General features: G+C 38.7%; 2 protein-coding genes across 6 annotated transcripts in view; one reads left to right on the top strand and one right to left on the bottom strand.

Annotated features, from left to right (window-relative positions):
• Nucleotides 1-7,976: 7,976 nt before the first annotated feature.
• Nucleotides 7,977-10,520, top strand: LOC116735420 (C-C motif chemokine 3-like). Its single transcript, XM_032587333.1, has 3 exons — nucleotides 7,977-8,108; nucleotides 10,004-10,127; nucleotides 10,202-10,520. The coding sequence occupies exons 1-3, from the start codon at nucleotides 8,045-8,047 to the stop codon at nucleotides 10,311-10,313; spliced, it is 300 nt and encodes a 99-aa protein (XP_032443224.1). The 5' UTR covers nucleotides 7,977-8,044; the 3' UTR covers nucleotides 10,314-10,520.
• A 541-nt stretch (nucleotides 10,521-11,061) lies between these two features.
• The window catches only part of LOC116735404 (septin-7-like), a 44,038-nt gene continuing 35,681 nt past the window's right edge, over nucleotides 11,062-19,418 (bottom strand). For 3 of the 5 annotated variants that reach the window (XM_032587282.1, XM_032587292.1, XM_032587303.1), the window contains 6 exons: nucleotides 18,237-18,248; nucleotides 15,156-15,207; nucleotides 14,116-14,241; nucleotides 13,738-13,873; nucleotides 13,320-13,465; nucleotides 11,062-12,877 (listed from right to left, as the gene is read on the bottom strand). In XM_032587282.1, coding sequence (XP_032443173.1) covers nucleotides 12,838-12,877; nucleotides 13,320-13,465; nucleotides 13,738-13,873; nucleotides 14,116-14,241; nucleotides 15,156-15,207; nucleotides 18,237-18,248 — 512 coding nt within the window. In that variant the 3' untranslated portion in view covers nucleotides 11,062-12,837. The remainder of the gene's footprint in view (nucleotides 12,878-13,319; nucleotides 13,466-13,737; nucleotides 13,874-14,115; nucleotides 14,242-15,155; nucleotides 15,208-18,236; nucleotides 18,249-19,418) is intronic. The other 2 variants (XM_032587321.1, XM_032587313.1) reach the window with 1 other exon arrangement.

Genomic DNA, 19,418 nt, shown 5'->3' with positions numbered 1-19,418 from the left:
ATACTTCTCACCTGTAGAGAAGGATTTATAGATTCACATCTCCACTTTGCTGTTAAGCTAAAGTCCAACTTATATTCTGGATTTCACGTCTGACGGGAGGTGGGGGATTTACACACTGGACATGTGGAAATAGTTTTGTCTGAACTAAGTTCTTTGATTATTTTATTGTTTTAAATTGGTGTAGAAAAATAGAAATCTCTTTCTTTTACAGCCGTATTGTAATTTTTCTAACTAGCTATACATTTCTCGATGCTTTTTCTCCATTTTATCTCTCATTTTAAAAACATGCCTCGACTTGTTGTTTCTTTACTGCGGGTTTGTAGTGAATGTCTTAAAAGTCTTGTTCATGTCACAAAGTAACAGAATCATAATAAAGTCAATAAAAACCTCAAAACATCTGTAGGAATATCATTTGGAAGCCACTTCAGAGGTAATATTGCACTTCCAAATAATCCCTTTAGGAAGTTCCTAAAGTTTAAACTCTTGCACAGTAAAAAAGATACAACTGTGGTTAGACAAACGTCTCAAACTAGAGCGTTTGCAGACAGGACATGAGTCATAACAAGATCTATAACGTTGTTGTGAGTAGGCTGTGTCACATGCTGAGTAAAAGACAATTAAACATCTGAAAACTAAGAGGACAAAGAATCAGGCTGATCGTCAAGGAAAAAAATCCAAAGGAGTAATTCCAATAGGAATAATTATAGGGAAACCTTAAATAAACAAAGTATTTTATAGAATTAAATACTTTAGAGCACTCACAACAGAAATCCAACAGGGAGATCTGACTCAGTCTTGTTGAGGACCCAGGTTTAGTGATTCAGTGCAGTGGTCCTCAACCTTTTTATCACCGCGGACCGGTCAAACAGTCAGATAAGAAGTGTTGGTGTGTCCGCTAAAGCCCAGTTCACATGGCACAATTTTACATTTTTGGCCCTGATTTTCCTCCCTACGAACGTTCCGGGTTCTAAGATTGTCAACTCGGTTGCGATGATCCGATCCGGTAACCGATCATCCTGAAGTTGTGTGTTCCGTAGATCGTCGGGGCCGCTCACATCTAAAATCGGGCATTTTCAACATGTTGGATTGTCTTGGCCCCGTTATGGCAGCGTGTGGGGTTTTCCCTGACCCTGACTGGGAGCGAGAACGCAACATGTTGAATGGTGAATGCTACAGGTAGCCAATCAGAAAACGCGGTGACGTAAGCACGGAGTATAAGTGGCGCAACCGAGAGACCGTTGGACATCGGAGATGATATGTGGAAACTATCATGCGCTTAATAAACATGGATGTTTATTCAGTTAAAACTGTAAACTACGAAAAAACATAACTCACCTCCAAATCACTGTGCAGCAAATAGAGCGGCTCCCTCCGTCTTTTATCAAACGCCTTTTCTTTTTACGTCTTTTATCGCTTAAAATGAGTCCACAAACTATCACTGCTGCTTCTACATCGTCATCCGTGTTTGTTTATTCTAAATTCACGTATGTTGGTGGTTTTACCGGATGTTCCTGAGTGGAATCGGTTCGTGTTGTGGTGTGTTGCTCCTGCCGTGTTGCTGGACACACAAACCGACCGAACCTGTTGGACTTTTATCGGCTTCTGTGTGATCACAGGTTTGGAAAATCCTTAAATCGTGCCGTGTGAACCAGACTTAAGACTCACAAGCTCTACTCCTCTCCTCTCTACTACTGCCCTAACGAGCTCTGATTCTGGTCGCTATGGTAACGTTTACACCTTCAAAATAAGATACAGATGCGCCACAAAAACGAACATTTTACTTTCATGAACATTTTAACTCATGATAACGATAAATCAATGGGAGCCCTGAGCTTGTTTCTCTGCAACGAGACGGTCCCATCAGGGAGTGATGAGAGACGAAGACACCAGAAGTGTTGCTTATTCACAGGGAGCTTTGTCTCTATGTGGCGAAGCAGTTTGAAGCTTCATTGCCTCATTAGCGAACCGGTCACCATATCATGCAGAGCGGGCTTGGAATGTGGGAATCACCTACCGGGATAAATCCATTCTCCTGTCTCTTCTCTCTCTGTACCTTCCCAAAGAAATTTTCCAAACACTGATCCGTTTCTTACTCATTTTGCTGCTTGTGGGCTCAATAGACCCTTTTCACATGACGTCACACAACTTCCGTTTTGGCTCGAAGCTGTGTATCCTTAGTTCCGGTGTACATAGTAAGTAATGATAAAGTTGTCTATTTCATATATATATATGTGTCATATATATATATATATATATATATATATATATATATATATATATATATATATAGAGAGAGAGAGAGAGAGAGAGAGAGAGAGAGATGTATAAATCTGACAGCATATGTTGATCAGACAGATCACCGGAGCATGGAGTTTACACAGTCTCTAAAACATTTGCCTAAAATAAAATTTGAAGATATATCACGATTTGCAAACCAGTTCTCTCTGACAAAAAAATCTAAATTAGACAAAGGCTACAAATTCTTCACCGAACAATACCTGTTTGACTATGAAGGTAGGTATTTTTGTTTTGCGTAACCGTTAGCTTAGCATTAGTGAATTTTGTTAGCTAGCTAACTACGTGACATAACTGTTCCTTAACCAGAACTTTTTACTGTTTTTGAACTATAACGTTTAGGCTCTAATCTTGATCAGATTATTAAATTATAGACTGGAGTTGCCACTCATCCCATAAAATAGGGATTTGTTTGTTATAAGCAGAGATGTCCGGTGCCGCCGCTGCTTTGTAATGCCTTTAATCGGACCACTTTTTCGGTAACGAATAATCTAACGAGTTCGTATTTCAAATCCAGTAATCAGATTAAAGTTATTTATCCAAATCATTGCACATTAATATTTTCTTGTGTATTTATTTTTATTCCTTCTTTGCGTCTTTGGGAGAGACTCTGTGACAGTTAGCAGTGACAGAAACATGAACAGTGCATGGAGATGCGCATTTTGTTGCTGGAAAAACAGAAATATCGTCAAGCCCAACTGTTATTTGTGGCTTTTGTCTTGTTTTTTCTAAACTTATAAAAAATAACGATTCACCGGTAAATGAACCTCTAAACGTTACATCACTGACAGGCGGCGGTGTATATGTTTCCTAACTGTGGCTAAAGCTGCTGCTAGCTGGTTTACTCATGATCGGAAGCTGGTTCCTTTGAATACAGTTGGAGAATGGTAAATTGACAATGACTGATAACGGTTATCTAACACGTAAACACCGTTTTATAAAATACAGAGAGTGAACCTCTAACGTTACAGCGCTGACAGGCGGCGGTGTATATGTTTCCTAACTGTGGCTAAAGCTGCTGCTAGCTGGTTTACTCTCCGATCAGAGGCTGTTTATTTTATACACAGATAGAGAATGGTGAATTTACAATGATTAGTAACAGCTATCTAACACTTAAATGCTGTTATTATTAAACTTACCTTTTATTATATCCTTAAGATTATGAGAATGCGGGAAGTTTTCAGCTTGGTTCCCAAGGCAAAATCACACCGGAAGTAAAGATACCCAGTTTTGAGTTATGGCGGCCATTGTCTGACGTCACTGTGAAAAGGGTCTATATTGGCGCGCAAGACGTAACAGAGAGAATCCGGTTAAAGGATTTTCAAAATAAGAGATCCTCCAGACTCAAATAATACATAAAACGGAAATATTTCATTATTTCTTGTGCGGCTCGGTACCAATTGGTCCACGGACAGAAAACAGCATTAACAGCAGTATGGACAGCAGAGCAGCTGACATGGAGTAACTAAAGCAAGGAGTATTTAAACAGGGGAGTCTGATTGGTGGACGGTACATTAACAAATGAAGAAAAAATGGTCAAAAGACCAGGAAAGTGAAGCACTGATGTAAAAGATTAACTAAAAACACAAAACACAGCAATCCACCAAAAGATAAAGAAACCAAAATCATCAAAATATTCTGAAAGTCCAGCAGATCACAACAAAACCAGAGAGTATTTGAACTGGATGGCTGGTTAATGGCAGGTCTGAAACAGATTGACAGCGCTAAGGCCCTACTCTTGGCTCTGATTGGTTGTTTCTGACAGGGAGCGTTGCATTTCTGCAAATGTCTGTAAAACCACTGGATGGAGGCAGAACAGCAGGATTTTCACAGAACATCTGTCTCATGATATACTATCAGGATGCAGTGAAAATTTTAACATATATGTAAAAAACCAAATCTTTACAAAAAATTACCTGCAGCTTAAAAACACATTGGACTTTTTTAGTAAAAAAAACAACAAAAACATCTGATTTTGAACATATTCTGAAGTGTTTTAACAGTTTTGTAATGTCATTTTGAAACCATGTATAAAACGTAAAGAGTTAATGGTCAAACGATGTTAACATAAACTTTTTATCTCTTGTTTTATGATGCAAGATCTTTATTGAGATACTGGGGATTTTAGAGTGTCAATACACCTGAAAACGTTTTGTTCTCTCAGAGATGAACAAGAGATCTGCAGCGTTATTCTGCACAAACACACCGCAACTGTTTCCATATTGAGATAAAAATCAGTGAGGTTTCCCTGCACTGCGCTCGCTGCAGAAAATGGATCTTAACATTTGACCTTGTCCCACTTAAAGAGATCAACATCAGAAAAGCCATGGTTTGTTCCGATAGCATCACAAGAAACTGCTGCGCTCTGATGCAGCCTGCAGGCCTTATCTTCACCAAAAATCACATCGGCTGCCCACTTTCAGAACAAGAGGTGGGTGAATCTAGGTCAAAGAAAAAATTTGATTTCACTTCTTTTGTTGAGTAATATTGTAAATGTTGAGATAAGATGAGAGCAGGTTGTGAAACCAAAGTTACGTTTTATTTAACTTCAACAAATCAGAAAATGTTTTAATGAATATAACTTTAATAAAACATAATCTGATTTCATGAACATAATCCATATTCCACATCTTAAATTAAATTTAAGTTTATATAAACAGAAAGATACATGGAGAGACTGATATGTAAATGAAGGACAAGCTGGGGTCAAAGATTGTATTCAGAGCATCGGTACTTTCCCACTGTCTTGGATTTTAGATGTTGTCAGAGCCTTAATGCCAGAGTGAAGCAAAGCGCAACTTATTACACAAGACAGAAAAACACCAGGACCCACTCCCACCATATGTTGATTATTTAGTTGTAGAGATGGTATGCTGTGTGTTATTTATAATCCAGCTTTACTGCTGTTTCTGTTGAATGTTAGTTTTTCTTTTGACCACGTCATCAGGATATAATCAGGACATATCTGAAGAAAATCATCTGGAGGATTTCATTTTCAAATGATGTGTGACTTAAAAATACCAGAGTAACTTATGGGGTACCACAAGGTTCTACACTGGGAACGCTGTGTAATATACTCATGAAGGATGCGTCATAAAATGAATAACATGTTGGGCCACCCTGAGCATCTCTTTCACGAGACTGTAACAACACGATAGATAATCTTCAATCAGAGGTGTCTTCAGAGCCGCTGCTTTACTGACAGGTACAGGAGATTCTTTATGCCCACAGCCATCGGCATCCACAATATCCTTAAAGAAACTCAGATACATTGAGTTTCAGAAAAAGTGCAATTTCCCCTTTGTATTTCTGAACTGAAATGAATGGAAAGAAACATGATGCACACACTGTTACACTGTTGGCATTATGATCTTCTTTACAACTAATCATTTTTATGCTTAAAGGAATAATTTCCACCATCTATCTGTGTTTTCCACTTTTCTGAGATCAAGTCACGGATTAAACTCCTGTCACCAGCAGGAATGTCCAGCTTCTTGTGGGGGATCCGTGTTCACATGGATGTGTCGTCCCTCCAACGAGTTCTGGGTCTGTTCAGGAGTCTCCCAGTGGGATATAACAGAAATCCCTCCAGGATACAGGTGACCAGGGACCCTTTTGGTCAGGTGTCAAACCAGCTCCATTGAGCCTTTTCAGCGAGGAAGAGGTTGTCATGTTCTGTGTTTTTCTGTGTGTTTATTTTGAGTTTCCTGTGTCTCTGAGTCTCCGTGTTGTCCTGTCTCCCTTTGATTACTCCCAGGTGTTTCTTGTTCCCTGATTACCCCCAGTGTATTTAGTGTCACCTGTGTGGCTGTTCTTTGTCGGGTCCTCGTCGCTTGTCGCGTAGTGTTTGTCTAGTCTGCCTGTGTCACCAGTTGTGAGCATTTGCCCTGCACTCCTTTTGTGCTACCTGGTCTTTTGGACTTTGAGTTTCATTAAACCATCTTATTTGCCTCTACCTGGGTCTGCTGAGTCTGCTTCACCACATCCACCACCAATTCATGACAGAGGTGGGCTTTACCTGTAGTGCCTGACTCAAATCTCTAAACTCTAAGTCAAAGAGCCGAAGCTCATTTGAGTCACGATCCACATCTCAAGATAAGAGTCGTTAAATTGAGAACATCATTTCTTCACTCAGCTCCTTCTTCATCAAAACAACACTGCTGCAGAACTGACTCTAATCCTTCCCACTCCTGCTCCATTTTCATCATTAATAAACTAGAAACCAAGACTCTTCCACTTTGAGGCGCAGACTGTATGGATCCATCAAAATTCAATTTCAAACCAAACAAAAATTTAATATATAAGTATACTTTAAATTCAGTGACAATTTATCTCAGTCATGTTCAACTCCAGTAAAACTAACAGGAAACTCGTTGAGTCTAATTTCTTTCAATTAAAATTCATTCTAATATTAGAGTCTGAAAATTGAAATCTGTGTCTCAAATTCTTCTTTTAAATCTCGAGCAGCAACCAAAAGTAAATACACAATCAGTGAGCAAACTGCTGTCTTTTTTTTCCCCAGGATAACTCCCTCCCCCCTTTAAGATTAAAAATGTCTTTTTCAGGGGAGTCCTCACCAAAAGGCAGCAACAAATACAACACAGAAAAATAAACAGATAAAAGAAAAATATGAAACTATAAAAAAAGCGATGCATGTCATAGAATCAATTTGAAATGGCTTCTGCTGAAAACTGCTTTATGCCTGGTGTCAATAAAGCATCACATTCTACTCAATAAAGGCCAGCAGATGTCTAACAGGGTCATTAATTAGACATGAAACAACAATAAATAAATATCATGTGACACTTTTCACGCTGTCCACGCACAATTAATGTCCAAATTGGCTCCCGTTGGTTTCTAGGATAAAGACTTCTTCTTTCCAAAATGAACAAGGCAGCATGAATATGGTTGGCCAAAAATGAACCTGAATGAAGAACAAAACTACTGGAACAATGTTGTTTAAATAGACGAGCTCAAGATCACAGCAACAGTCAAGCAGGGTGTTGGAGGGGTGATGATGTGGGGTTTTATTCGACCTGGGCTTCTTGATGTCATTGAACCTGAACTCCGCGTGATGAGCCTCCTGGAGTCAAATGTAAAACTATTCGTCAACTGAAGCTTGGGTCAAAACGGATCATCAATAGAAACATAAACCCAGACAGGAGCAAACATGAAAAAAATACCAGTTAAGGTATTGGAGCAGCCCTGTCAAAGTCTCAACCTAATCGAAAACCAGAGGTGGAGAGAATGTTTGCAAATCTCAGCCGACTGAAGCGACATTATGGGAGAGAAGAATCCTTAAGACCATAAGATAAAACACATTGCTTTGTCTCTCAGTACCATTAATGGTACTAAAGTTAAATTGTAGGGTGCTGCGGGATGAACTGACGGCCTAAAAACGCTTTCGCTGAAAAAGGCCGGGCTCACTTTGTGAAAAACGGACTCCGCTGTTCATTCTAGTGTGCTCAAAGGATTTACATGGTGGAAACAATCAGGAAAACACATTATGTAACTCCACAGCACATGGAAATGCTGCGTACATTGGGTACCCAGGAAAAGGGTCACCACCAAACCCCCCGACTTCCTTTGGCCTGATTTCGAAGCAAAGTTCATCGACGGCGGGTGAATTCCAAAAAAAGTTCCCTTCATCTCATGAATATGCAGATCTGAGCTCAATCAAGCTAATATAGGTCGAGGTTTCGAGGATAGATCATTTCAAACGTGCCGCCACCTTTGAAGAGAAGCAAACATGAAGACTCTCGCCGTGGGACTGCTGCTGCTGCTGTGCGCCGTCTACTGCTGCAATGCAATGCGTGAGTCTGGCTCCCCTCTGCACCCCGACACACACAACAGCCAGCAAACGCTCACGGGTTTCTGCTGTTTTAATTTTTTTATTGATTCAAAATAATTTTAGTGTGAAAGATAACCAGAGCATAGACAAAATGCACATTTCAAAGGATGGTTAAATTTACGGAGAAATACTATACAAACCAATCTGGTCATATGTGAAAATGTAATTGCCAATTACCTGCGTCTCTACTTATAATCCTTTGTAAATTTATTAGTATGTCTATGCTGCAGAGGACGTGTGGCGCCATCTCACCCGCAGATTTGTTTTAAAATCACAGTGAATTATTTTTGAGTGCCAAGAACCTATATTATAACTCCAGACTTTGACTAGGCCACTCCAAAATCTTCATTTTGAGTCATTAATAGCTGGAGTTGCTTGGGCTCTTTGGATCATTGTTCTGAGTAATCCCAGTGCTTCATATCACTTTGATATCAGTGCTGGTCAAAGTGCATTGCTCTCTAAGAATCAAAGTAGAAAGGGTCACATCAGAGAAGCAGAATACTTTGATTAAGAAGTTGGTTTGGGGAGGAGGAAGTATATACAGAAGTGAAGAAATGAACTGATTGCACAGCTGAAAATGATCTCAAACGCTTTAAAATGGAACAAAAAAAAAGAGAACGATGAGCTTTGGATGATGCTGAAGCAACTAGATGAAGCCAAGAAATTGCTAAGAAACATCAAATGTAAGTTTTACTGTTGCAAAAGATTATATGGCCTGGAGAACACGTTGACCTGAGGCAAGATGACAACATTTTTCAAGTGATTAAAGCAAGATTCTTTGTTTTGGGCCAAGCGATACAACACTGTATTCCAGTGGAATTACACTAACCGAAGCATAATGGCTGTTGAATCACGGCTCTCTTGTTATGTCCTATTTTTATACCATGATCAATTTGAATCTGGGGTGCACATTAAATCGGCCAGCCGATAAATCAGGCAGTTTCCTTAATTTTGTGAAATCAGTGATCGGTCGATACATACATGTGAAGCCGGTCTTATCTACCCCGGCAAAAGTTTTACTTTGCTGTGAGAGAGGTTTAGTACACACCCATCCACCAGGTCAAGTCTGCACGTTTGTAGTTAACAATATTCACCCCACTGTTGCCAACTCAGCGACTTTCTTGCTATATTTAGCGACATTTCTGACAAAATCCTCTGTATCGGTCAAAATCGGAATTGGCAGGTCAGGTTATAGATCTGTAATTGGAAACTGCAATCAGTGCAACCCTATTTTGCATACGTCAAATCTTTGAAGATGTCATTTTCCCCTCCTATGCTGAATAAGGAATGTCCTTAAAATGACTGATTCACTCCAAGTCAACCAGCATCAAATAGCCAACCGTTGGGCTATTAAAGTTTAATATAAAGTTTAATGTGGGGTTTGTTGCTAAAATCAAACATGCAGAGCCAAAACCAAGAAGTATTGTTGAGGAAACAGAAAGCTTTCCAAACGTTCACGGTTGTAATACCTGTTCAGAGGAAGATCCGGACACAAATACCGAAAAACAAATTTCACAGGAGACCTACATCTTCAAACATTTTCAAAACGTCCTTTTTTACAATCTAGAAAAGTCGCAAATGGCATGTAGGAAGATGTGTTCTTATCAAGAGTTCAAAAGTTAATGTAGTTTTCTAAAATAATATTTTAGATTAAAAATTACAACCTGAGAACAGTCTCCGTTTCCAGCCCATTGTGTCAAAATGTTGGTTTTAAGAGTTTTAGTGAGTAAATGTTTGCATCTGACTTGGTCCTGACTTGAGGACATGTTTTACTCATGGCATAAAAGATAAAAATGCGGTTACAGGAGGTCACGATTTATTTATCCTTGTGAACACATTTTTAAATTCTCTTTCCAGCTCAGGGACCAAATGCCTTGAAGCCCGGGAAGTGCTGCTTTCACTTCTTCACAGGCAGGATTCCCGTCGGCGAGATTCGGTCCATTGCCAAAACTCACGAGAACTGCTCCAAACGAGGATTTGTGTAAGTCTTTGCCTCACTGATAATCCAGGTTTATGCAAAGAGCTTTTGAGTAAAGCAGATTTATCCCTCTACAGGATCAACACCCCGCGAGGAGACTACTGTGTGGACATGAATCAGAAATGGGCCATCAAAGCTTTCCTGAAAACCCCGAAACAAGTTGCCACGTCCGCTTCCCTTCCGGTCTAAACGGCATGAAGATCGTCTCTCTGCAGTGTCACAGCAAGGTTCAAAACTTTGTTCATCACCGAGGAAACAAAACAGCTGACAGATTCTGATTGTAATCTTCCATATATCCTAATCATGTATTATTTTACTTTGTATGCAGCTTACACATAAATATATATTACAGTGCTACTTCTGACACTTTACTATTAAAGTTTTATTTCACAAGAATGAGACTTGATTCATTAATAAATTGCAGAACAGTGAAATGTTCTGAATTTAGTGAGGAAGCAAGTAAATTTTATTCATATAGCATTTTTATGGGTCAGAAACCACAGGGTGCTTTACAAAATATATTGAATAATAAAAAAATCAGTTTTGTAGGAGCATAAAATAAATGGCAAATTACAAAATTTTCAATTTTGCATTATTGCATGAACCTCTGCAATAATCTTGATTTGGTAGGATATGTAATGACTTTAGAAAGCTGATTTTAAAAAATTCTTTGCAAACAAAAATTATTAAATGTATGTTTTCCTCAGTCCTATTCACTTTTTAAAGTAAATTACTGGAATACAATGAGTTGATATTCTTTTTTACAGAAATGCACATGTGGACAAGTAGCTTGGGAAAATTCAAAACTAAATGTTTACAATAATTTGTTTGTCTTTTCCAGAAATAAACCCCACAAAATTTTACCTCACAGAAATTGCAATAAAAAGTTGGAAATGATTAAAATTCAGGTGTTTACAGAGAAAAACCCAGAAGCAGATGTTGTTAAAGCATAACTTTAATATTAACCATGTACAGTTAAGAGACAGAACACATGATAAACAAAGAGAAGAAACAGTATTTATATATAAAAAGAAAATATTACAAATAAAAAAAAATACAGCTAAACTGATGCATTTGGGTCAGTCGTTGAAGTTCCTTATGATCTCAGATTTGATGCAAAAATAATAAAAAAGGTCTTTAAGGGGACAGATGTATAGATGGGTGTTTTGCATATGGTTTATTAAGATGCAATGCAAAACAAAAATGAAATGGAAGAAAAACAAACGGAGGAGCGTCATGTATGCCGACAGATGCATATAGTTGATGCTTTATGTGCTGCAGGTTTGTCCCTTTATTGATAGACTCAACACAAAATCAAAGACTTTATATTCAACTGTACATAGAGTATTTTTCTAACCATATGAAAATAAAACATTACAACTCTGAGGAAAAAACTGGATTTTAATCATATGAACTTTATTGTTTAATTCAAAAAGTGTGTTTTTTATTTGAAAACAAGAAGAAAAAAAAAAAAGAAGACTTTGATTCATTGGGCAAGTTAAATGGTCATAAAGATGAATTTTGTAATTTGGCCAAAATCCGGAGGTGAAGGTTTAAAGGTCTATGACAACAACCGCCACACACATACACCACGATAGTAAAAACATTTCCATTTACTGCGACAAGGAGAGATTTCACACCAATTTGGCTTTTGCATAACGTCTTAAACAGATGGAAGTAAAAATATATGCGAGCAGAAGAACGCGCCCGTCTTTGTTTTGTTTCAGGTGAACGAAAGTCTCTACATTATTGAGTATTTGATAAAATAACACAGATCTGCCACCGCACAGTGAATCATATCTAAACACCTCAACCTGCCAGAAGCCACAACTTCACACCTGATTATCTATAGAAACTGGTTTTAATTTGAAACGTGTTGAGAAAAACATAGCAGAAATTCATCATGCTGTTTTATTATGGGAAAAAAAAAGTATACAAGTATGCAATCCTTAAATTTATGGATTTAAAAATGTGAAATTCATCATATAAAAAGAAAAACATTTTGATTTAAACTGGTTAACTGGACAAAAATGCTAAATACGAGAACATTATCATCTTTGCGTCTGTTAACAGAAGACATTTTCAACAAGAAAAAACAAGAATGGTTATTTTGGGGGAATCTTTTGCCAACATACCTTTTAAATCTCAGATACTGTTATAGAATCATATTTTCCTAGTTTTAGTTACTCTTTTCTTCGAAAGAAGTAAAATCCTGAGTCAGATGGAGATGTTGTAATAGCCGACAGCAGCTGAAGGTTAAACATCTTGGCTAACTAGTCTGTCTGCAGCTGGAGGAAGCACGTCCTGATGGAGCATTTCTCTGAGCTACATCTATCCGACCTCGCTGCAAGTCGCTCAGCGAGGGTTTAAGGTGTCAAATTCATAACAGTTAAAAGAAACCATTCGGTTATCTGCAGACCTATGAACAACTACATGTTTACAAATGGCTATGCATGGTCCCTGCCACGTGTCAACTCCGAGGAAGTCCCCTCTTTGTCTAGAAATACAGGAAAATAGAAAAGCACAAACATGCATTCCTCATGAGATCCAGAAGCGCCGCAGAGACGAGTCTGCTTGTGTGTCGTGTGATATGAGGAGGTTGAAGCTGATTTCTGACTGAGTGTGCGGGTCTCAGGCCCACATGACACGAAGACTTCAGAGGAGATGGAGAGGAAGAAGAGTTTGAAACCAAACCGGGAGGTCGACTTGGGCTTTAAAAGATTTTTCCTTTCTTCTTGTTCTTCTCCATTGTCCTGACAGAGAAATAATTAAATTATGTTACAAACAGAAAAAAATACATTTATACCTAAAGATGTGACTATTTTAAGTAATGAAAGACTTTTAGAAGGGAAAAAAAAGCACAATTTATGAAGAATTACATTAAAAATTTGTGTAGAATATTCTTTTAATGCCTATAAGCGGCATTTGTAAATAAGCAGGACAATAAAATTCATGTTCAAATAAACTCTCTGATGTTTTATTAAACTGTGTTTACCTTGCACATGTGGACTCCATTTCCAATGAAAAATAAGACTAAATAACGTTTGGATAAATGTGAGTCAAATTCTTTAAAAGGTCACCAGGGAGTCACTTGTTTGTCTTAAACAGAGGATCATAAAGTTACTTCAAACCCCACAATGTTTGGCTCTTTTTGGAAGGACAGAAGGACCAACATGACATCTAGGTGTTACTGACTTGGAGGCGTCCAGTTTCTGCTGCTCCAGGATTCTTTGCTGAGCTTCCCAGTTGGCCTTCTCGTCCTCAAACACTCGCCTCTTCTCTTCCAGCTCTTTGTACTGCGCCTCCAGGTTCCTCTTCATCTGCTCGTGGCGCCTCTCCAGCTTTGGATTAAAAATAGCAGTGTCACTTTGACACTCTAAATTAAGCTAAATTAAGTTTAATTCTAGATGCCATCACAGAAAGGTTGAAAATGGGAGCTGATGAGAATTAGCAAGAATGATGTTTTTAGTATTTAGAGATTAACATTTCATTGTTATCCTCATTTCCATGCCTCTTTTTAATTTGTTTCATAATAAAATATAATGTTTATTAATTAAAATAAGTTCCTGCTGATTTGAAACTTTTGTTTCTTCAGTATCAGCAGCACACCAACCTCAGCCTCTGAATCCTTCAGCTTCTGCTTCTTCTCCTTAACCTTCATTTCAAAGACCTGCTCCATCTCTGCCTCCATCTTCTTCATCTTCATCACGTGCTCCCTGCGCTCCTCCTCCATCTGAGCCAGAGGACTTCTGTGGATCATGGAAATAAAGAAAAGATTAAAGTAGTCGCAGAGCAGGACCCTGGCTTCACTCTGTCTCATTTGGTTTCCATCAGCAGAAACTGATCTGACCCTCCTGATGTGCCTGACTCTATAAATCACAAACATTAAGTTACTGTCACCCATAACAAGCAGAATTTCAGTGTTTTCATATGTGCATAGATATTTAGTCATTTCTCCTTTCAAGTGTAGTTTTGAACACTGAGGTCTTACTTTGTGAGTTGTCCCTTGGCCTTTGAGGTGTCCACCCCGTTACAGGTGACGGCGGCCAGTTTCTTACTGCGATAGTTCTCATAGTGGACGTTGTTGGTGACGTCCTTCAGGTCCTGCATGTGGGTCCTTTGGAAGGACAGAAAGACAATAAACAGACATGAATGTCTCCCAAATCCATCAGAATATATAAGGATTTCTCAAACATGCATGAAAGAATCAAAAGGAATAATGTTATAACATGATAAAAAGTAAAAAAAAAAAAATTACATTTTACATGATACTTCATGATGCTTCATCTACAAGGATTTAGATAGTAGATATAAAAAATAAAACATAAAATATATATATATAAAAAAATTACATTGTAATACTACATATTACAATCTAAAATAAAACCCCCATTGTGGACATGATTAAAGGTTCCTTTTAAATTTAATCGTAATAAAAAAAATACAGAAATTAGTGCAAAATTTGCATTTTAATAATAAAATGTTTAGTTTTTACGACATTTCTTTTGATATCTTCAAATGTTTTTAGTGTGATTTATATCTTTCCCCCTCATTCTGAATTGTCCCGTTTGAAATTTGCTAAGCAAAAACTTTCCTTTAAGAATGACTGTGAAAAAATGCATTTTTCATCAATGTAAAGAAATAGATAATTTATCACAAACCTTTTTTTTTTTTTGGTCATTTATATAAAACTGAAGCTCTTTATAGGGCTAAATACTACTAATTTAAAATAAATAATGCACAAATTTCTGACAAATCGAATCGTTCTACTTAGTTTAATAAATGTATGAAAACCGAAAAATCCCACATTTTCTTTTCTGTAAATGCCTCAGCAAATAAGGCATTTGATCTGATTTATGTTTTGGAAAAATGTGTATAATCTTAATTCCCACTTTTTCTACCAGACTCTGCACTCTATTAATGAACCTGCAGCACTTTCCTTTATCCATCTGTTGGACTAAAACAAAGCGATTACACTCAGAGCCAGCAGGACAAACTTAAAAGTGCTGAAGTAAAAGCTTTGTTTCTCACCGGATCAGCATGTTGCGCAGCACCGTGAAGTCGCAGTGCTCTCCATTCTCCACTGAAACAAAGAGGAAAACGCAGCAGCAGTGAGAGACACAAACATTTGAACATTGATGCCTCCCATCAAATCCATCTTCAGTGCGTCTCAGAGGAAACTCAGGCGGAAACATGGATATCTAACAGCTTCTGCAGTGGATTTCCAGTCGTCTGGGATTTGTTTGCTCTCCAAACAGACCGAGACCAACATGATGTGCAGGATGTTATTTACAGTAGCTAGAGCATGGATTGACTAATGTTACAATAAAACAGAGATATTAAAATGGAAATAGTTATAAAACTAACAGAAGACAACGTGTTCATTCATTCAGCGGTTCTAGAGGAAGGGGTCTACATTCAACGAGGTCTGTTCAGGTGGCGCCAGTGTTTAAAGTGTGAGTAGTATCAGTTGTAGTAACACGTTTACAGAAAACAAAGGGCAGAAGGATTACAGACCGTGATCAGACAGGATGATTTCATCTAGAGTTTTTAATTCATATTTTAAAGCATCAGCATACATGCTGCAGCTTCCTCCCACAATCATAATGCCTGAAATGATTCCTAAGAAGAAAAACAAAAGTTTTACACTAAATTTTATTGTTTGAATGGTTCCATTAAAATTAGCCTAGTTTCAGGACTATTTAAGTTTCTAAATGAAAGTCTTCTCACAGCGTCACTAAGAAGCCCAGAGCAAAACACTCAGAAAGTCAATAAGCATCTGAGGGTGTCTGTATGTGCACTGCTGCCACCTACTGGACAACCTGAGGACAAACCTCTGCTTAATCAGACCATTCCAGTTTTGCTCCTAATCATTAATGATAAATTGGTAAATCTGCTCGACTCCAGACAAAACAGACCGAACAATGCCAAACCCGCAGCAACCAGCAATTATAAATATCTTAACTGACCCACTTCACATCTACATTACATTGCATTGGTTTATCAGACAAAATACCAGTACATTGTATTGAACTTTGTGATTATTTTACAAAAAAAGGTGAAAATTACTTCTTTAGGGCACTACATGTAAAAAAACAAACAAACATCAAGACTAACACTGGAACCAGTTTGAACTAATCTGGCATCTGATACAAAAATGTAACTTTAGCATGTTTTTAGTTTTGTTTATGTAGGAAAAGAAAAGCGTCCCATCCGATCACAGTTCTCTACTTGACTAACAGATGCAACACAAACAGAGGTGTTGTGGGTGAAACAACAGCAAACACAGCTGCTCACACGTCACGGTTCAGTTAGATGGTTTATACTGAGACAAAGACGACAGGGTTATAAGGTCAGACGGGATTCTGGAAAAGGACTGCAGATAGACTACTGCTCAGGTTGAACACGGTGGATCTCCAAGCCTCCTCTTCATTCAGAACGTTGCTCCTTCTAGTTTAGCCTCCAACCAACTCAGCAGCACATCATAACCAGTGGGGGTGGGGGGAGGAGGAGGACACCTTACCATTGATGAAACTTAAGCTGACGTTGCCCTTGGCCTTCCAAACCAGCCATTGACCTCCTGTCTCTTCTAGAGGAGGGAGCTCTGACGAAGGGGAGGGGTACGGTTTTTGAGTTACTGTGTGCGCCCAGCGAGGGGCTAAATCTGGGTCTGGAGCTGCTGGGATTGGTGCGGCTCACACGTGGCCCAAAACTGGCCAGCCTTTGGCCCAGATTCAGCCCGGCTCAAACACCAAAACCTGCATGTGACCAAACTGACTGGCTAAGGAGCACAGGTCTCTGTAGGGGGGGAGTGGTGGTTGGACAGGGGTGTTTTAAGAGGTTCTGTGCATGACCAGCAGGGGGTGCAAGCCTCAGTAAGGGACCAGGAAGAGGAGCTATGTGGGGGGCTGAAGGTCAAAGAAAAAAAAAAAGAAGTTTCAACTATGAAAATAAAGATCTTATTTATTAATAAATGACAGAAAACACCTGATTGCTGCTACTGCTTGGTTGTCTGATAAAAGTTTTTTTAAAAGTTAACCAATCAGAATACAGTTCCAAATGAATCAGGTATTTTCAGTGTTTTTCTATACTAGACTGGGTTCACTTAGGCTGTGATGATGAACTGCATTAGTTAAATGAAAAAAGAGGACAGCCTTTTATTTAATACATGCAGAACTACATTTGAGCAGGATGCCTTTCCACCAAGTTAAAGCTCTAACATTCAAACTCTGTGAATGCTAACGAGTGAACATTTATGACAAGCCACGTTACCTTATTTTCCTAAATGAGCTGCTACATGGCCTGCTAGTACACCAGCATACCCTCAGTTACTCATGAAACTATAAGCAATGTGTTAGCGCATGTTGGATTCCAGTCCTTGATCCAAAGATACAGCAGGGCCTTCTCACCATCCTCCCTCTGCACCATTCAGCTCAGCCTGCGGCGTCACAAGCTGAGCTGCAGGGTGAATCGGGGCTCACGTTTAAGAGCGATGGCGATGTGTTTAAATACCCTGGGAGCAAAGAAGGAAACCGTAACGTTAGAGTGGCGTTTCTGTTGCAGATGGGGATTCAGCACCAAACAGCCTCTAGTTCTCTCCATGACTATTTACAGCATCAGACCTGGGAATAAACCTCATCTCCGGGCAGATCTAAGACTTTTACTGCTTAAAAATGATTTTTCAGCTCTTGTTCAAGCAGGAAGTTTGCACACTGTGTTAGCAAGCAGCATCAGAAAACGTACCTTGCAGGATCTTGTAATATGTCAAAAAGATGGAAGCAAGTTGCTGGGAGAACTAAGACTATTGCGCTAGCTCATTCAGACCGATCTGAAAGGCAAATATAATCTAAATTCATCTAGATAAGTTTATGTCAGAGATTACACATAATTAATTTACTGAAGTGTGAAGGAGACTTTTAGTCTATAGCCCAAGTCTGATTCGAGCATTGGTTGGACCATCAGCCTGATGATGTGACAGCAAAGCAAATGAAAAGTGGAGGGAAAGGAGGGATGGGCAGATTCTGACAGGAGGGAGGTGGGAATTTACATCAAGGCAAGAGGTGGGGGGGTAAAAAGTGAGGATGAAATAAAGTGAAAGATGGTTTTGTTTACCAAAAATGCCCTCTGTCAGTCATGGAATAGAGTAGACAAAGAACAAAAAAAAGGAAAAAAAGAGAGAAAAGAAAGAATGAAACAGTGAAAGACTGATACATGGTCAACCACAAAGTAACAAAAAAGGTATTTCACTTTATTTTCTTAAGAATAAACACAGAGTACCGACTTTCTGAAACATCAACGACAAAAAGGAAAAGAGGAACAGTTCATAGTAGCTGATGGTGAGGATGTGTGATATACCAGAGGACTCCGGGTCTTTTCTCCTTTTCCAGAATCCCTATCAGGATCAACTCTACCAAACAAGTGTGTACACCGGTGCAGAAGGGAAGGGAGGTGGGGAAATAACTAACCGGATAACCTCTCACTTGTCAAAATTTAACGCTATACACATCAAATCTGTGGTTAAGCTGATAGCTCAGGCTAAAAACGATTCATAAACACAGCAATGGTTAAAGAGGAAATCAAAGAGTGATGGAGATGAGTTCAGTCCAGGGAGTTTTGGTTTTATTTGGTTTGATTTATGATTAACACACATTTTCTTGACTTGGTCAATTTCTTCTTCTTTGTAATATCGTTTGATTGGACATAAAGAGCCACAATGCCTATGGTCCCCTCTGGGGATTTAGCTTTTTGTCACTTCCAATTAGACTGAACGGCTTAAAAACAAATCAGGTGTTTACATCACAAAGTTATACAACTATACTAAACTTACTCTGACAGTACTAGGACTGTAGGTGAAGTAGGTAAATTAATTTTGAAGAATAGCTTCAAACTGTCCTATAGTTATGCTGAATATGGACTCTATATGTGCTTGTAAACAATTCTTTAAGCAATCATAGCAGCTCTAAATAAGGTTTGGCTGATCAACATTTTGACAAGTTGATGCATTACCCGGTAATAAACACAGAGTGGATACAAAGGGTCACTGTGGAGAACATGCATCGTGTGCCATTCTTTCTGGAAAAATCATGCCTCATCCATCCGAACAGGAAGTACAGCCTGTGGGATACTTCTCAAACACTTCCATCTTTAAACAGTGACATGTTTGAGCCTCTTTCTGGCACGACTCCCTGCCTGACAGAGTGCAGTGAGAGTTCACACAGAGCCAAATTAGAAACTTTATAGAAACTTAAAACACCACGTGGGTTTCTCATCCGTTTGGTTTAGCTAAACACTGTT

Source organism: Xiphophorus hellerii, chromosome 2 (assembly GCF_003331165.1).
Source record: "Xiphophorus hellerii strain 12219 chromosome 2, Xiphophorus_hellerii-4.1, whole genome shotgun sequence".
In the NCBI taxonomy this organism is placed as follows: Eukaryota; Metazoa; Chordata; class Actinopteri; order Cyprinodontiformes; family Poeciliidae; genus Xiphophorus; species Xiphophorus hellerii.
The sequence above is the reverse complement of the archived record's forward strand: the minus strand, read 5'-3'. Positions and strand labels throughout refer to the sequence as shown.

Coding starts and splice junctions, on each gene's coding strand:
- LOC116735420 (XM_032587333.1), top strand. CDS start 8,045: ATGAAGACTCTCGCCGTGGGACTGCTGCTGCTGCTGTGCGCCGTCTAC. Junction 8,109..10,003: donor CTACTGCTGCAATGCAATGC/GTGAGTCTGGCT, acceptor TTCTCTTTCCAG/CTCAGGGACCAAATGCCTTG. Junction 10,128..10,201: donor TGCTCCAAACGAGGATTTGT/GTAAGTCTTTGC, acceptor ATCCCTCTACAG/GATCAACACCCCGCGAGGAG.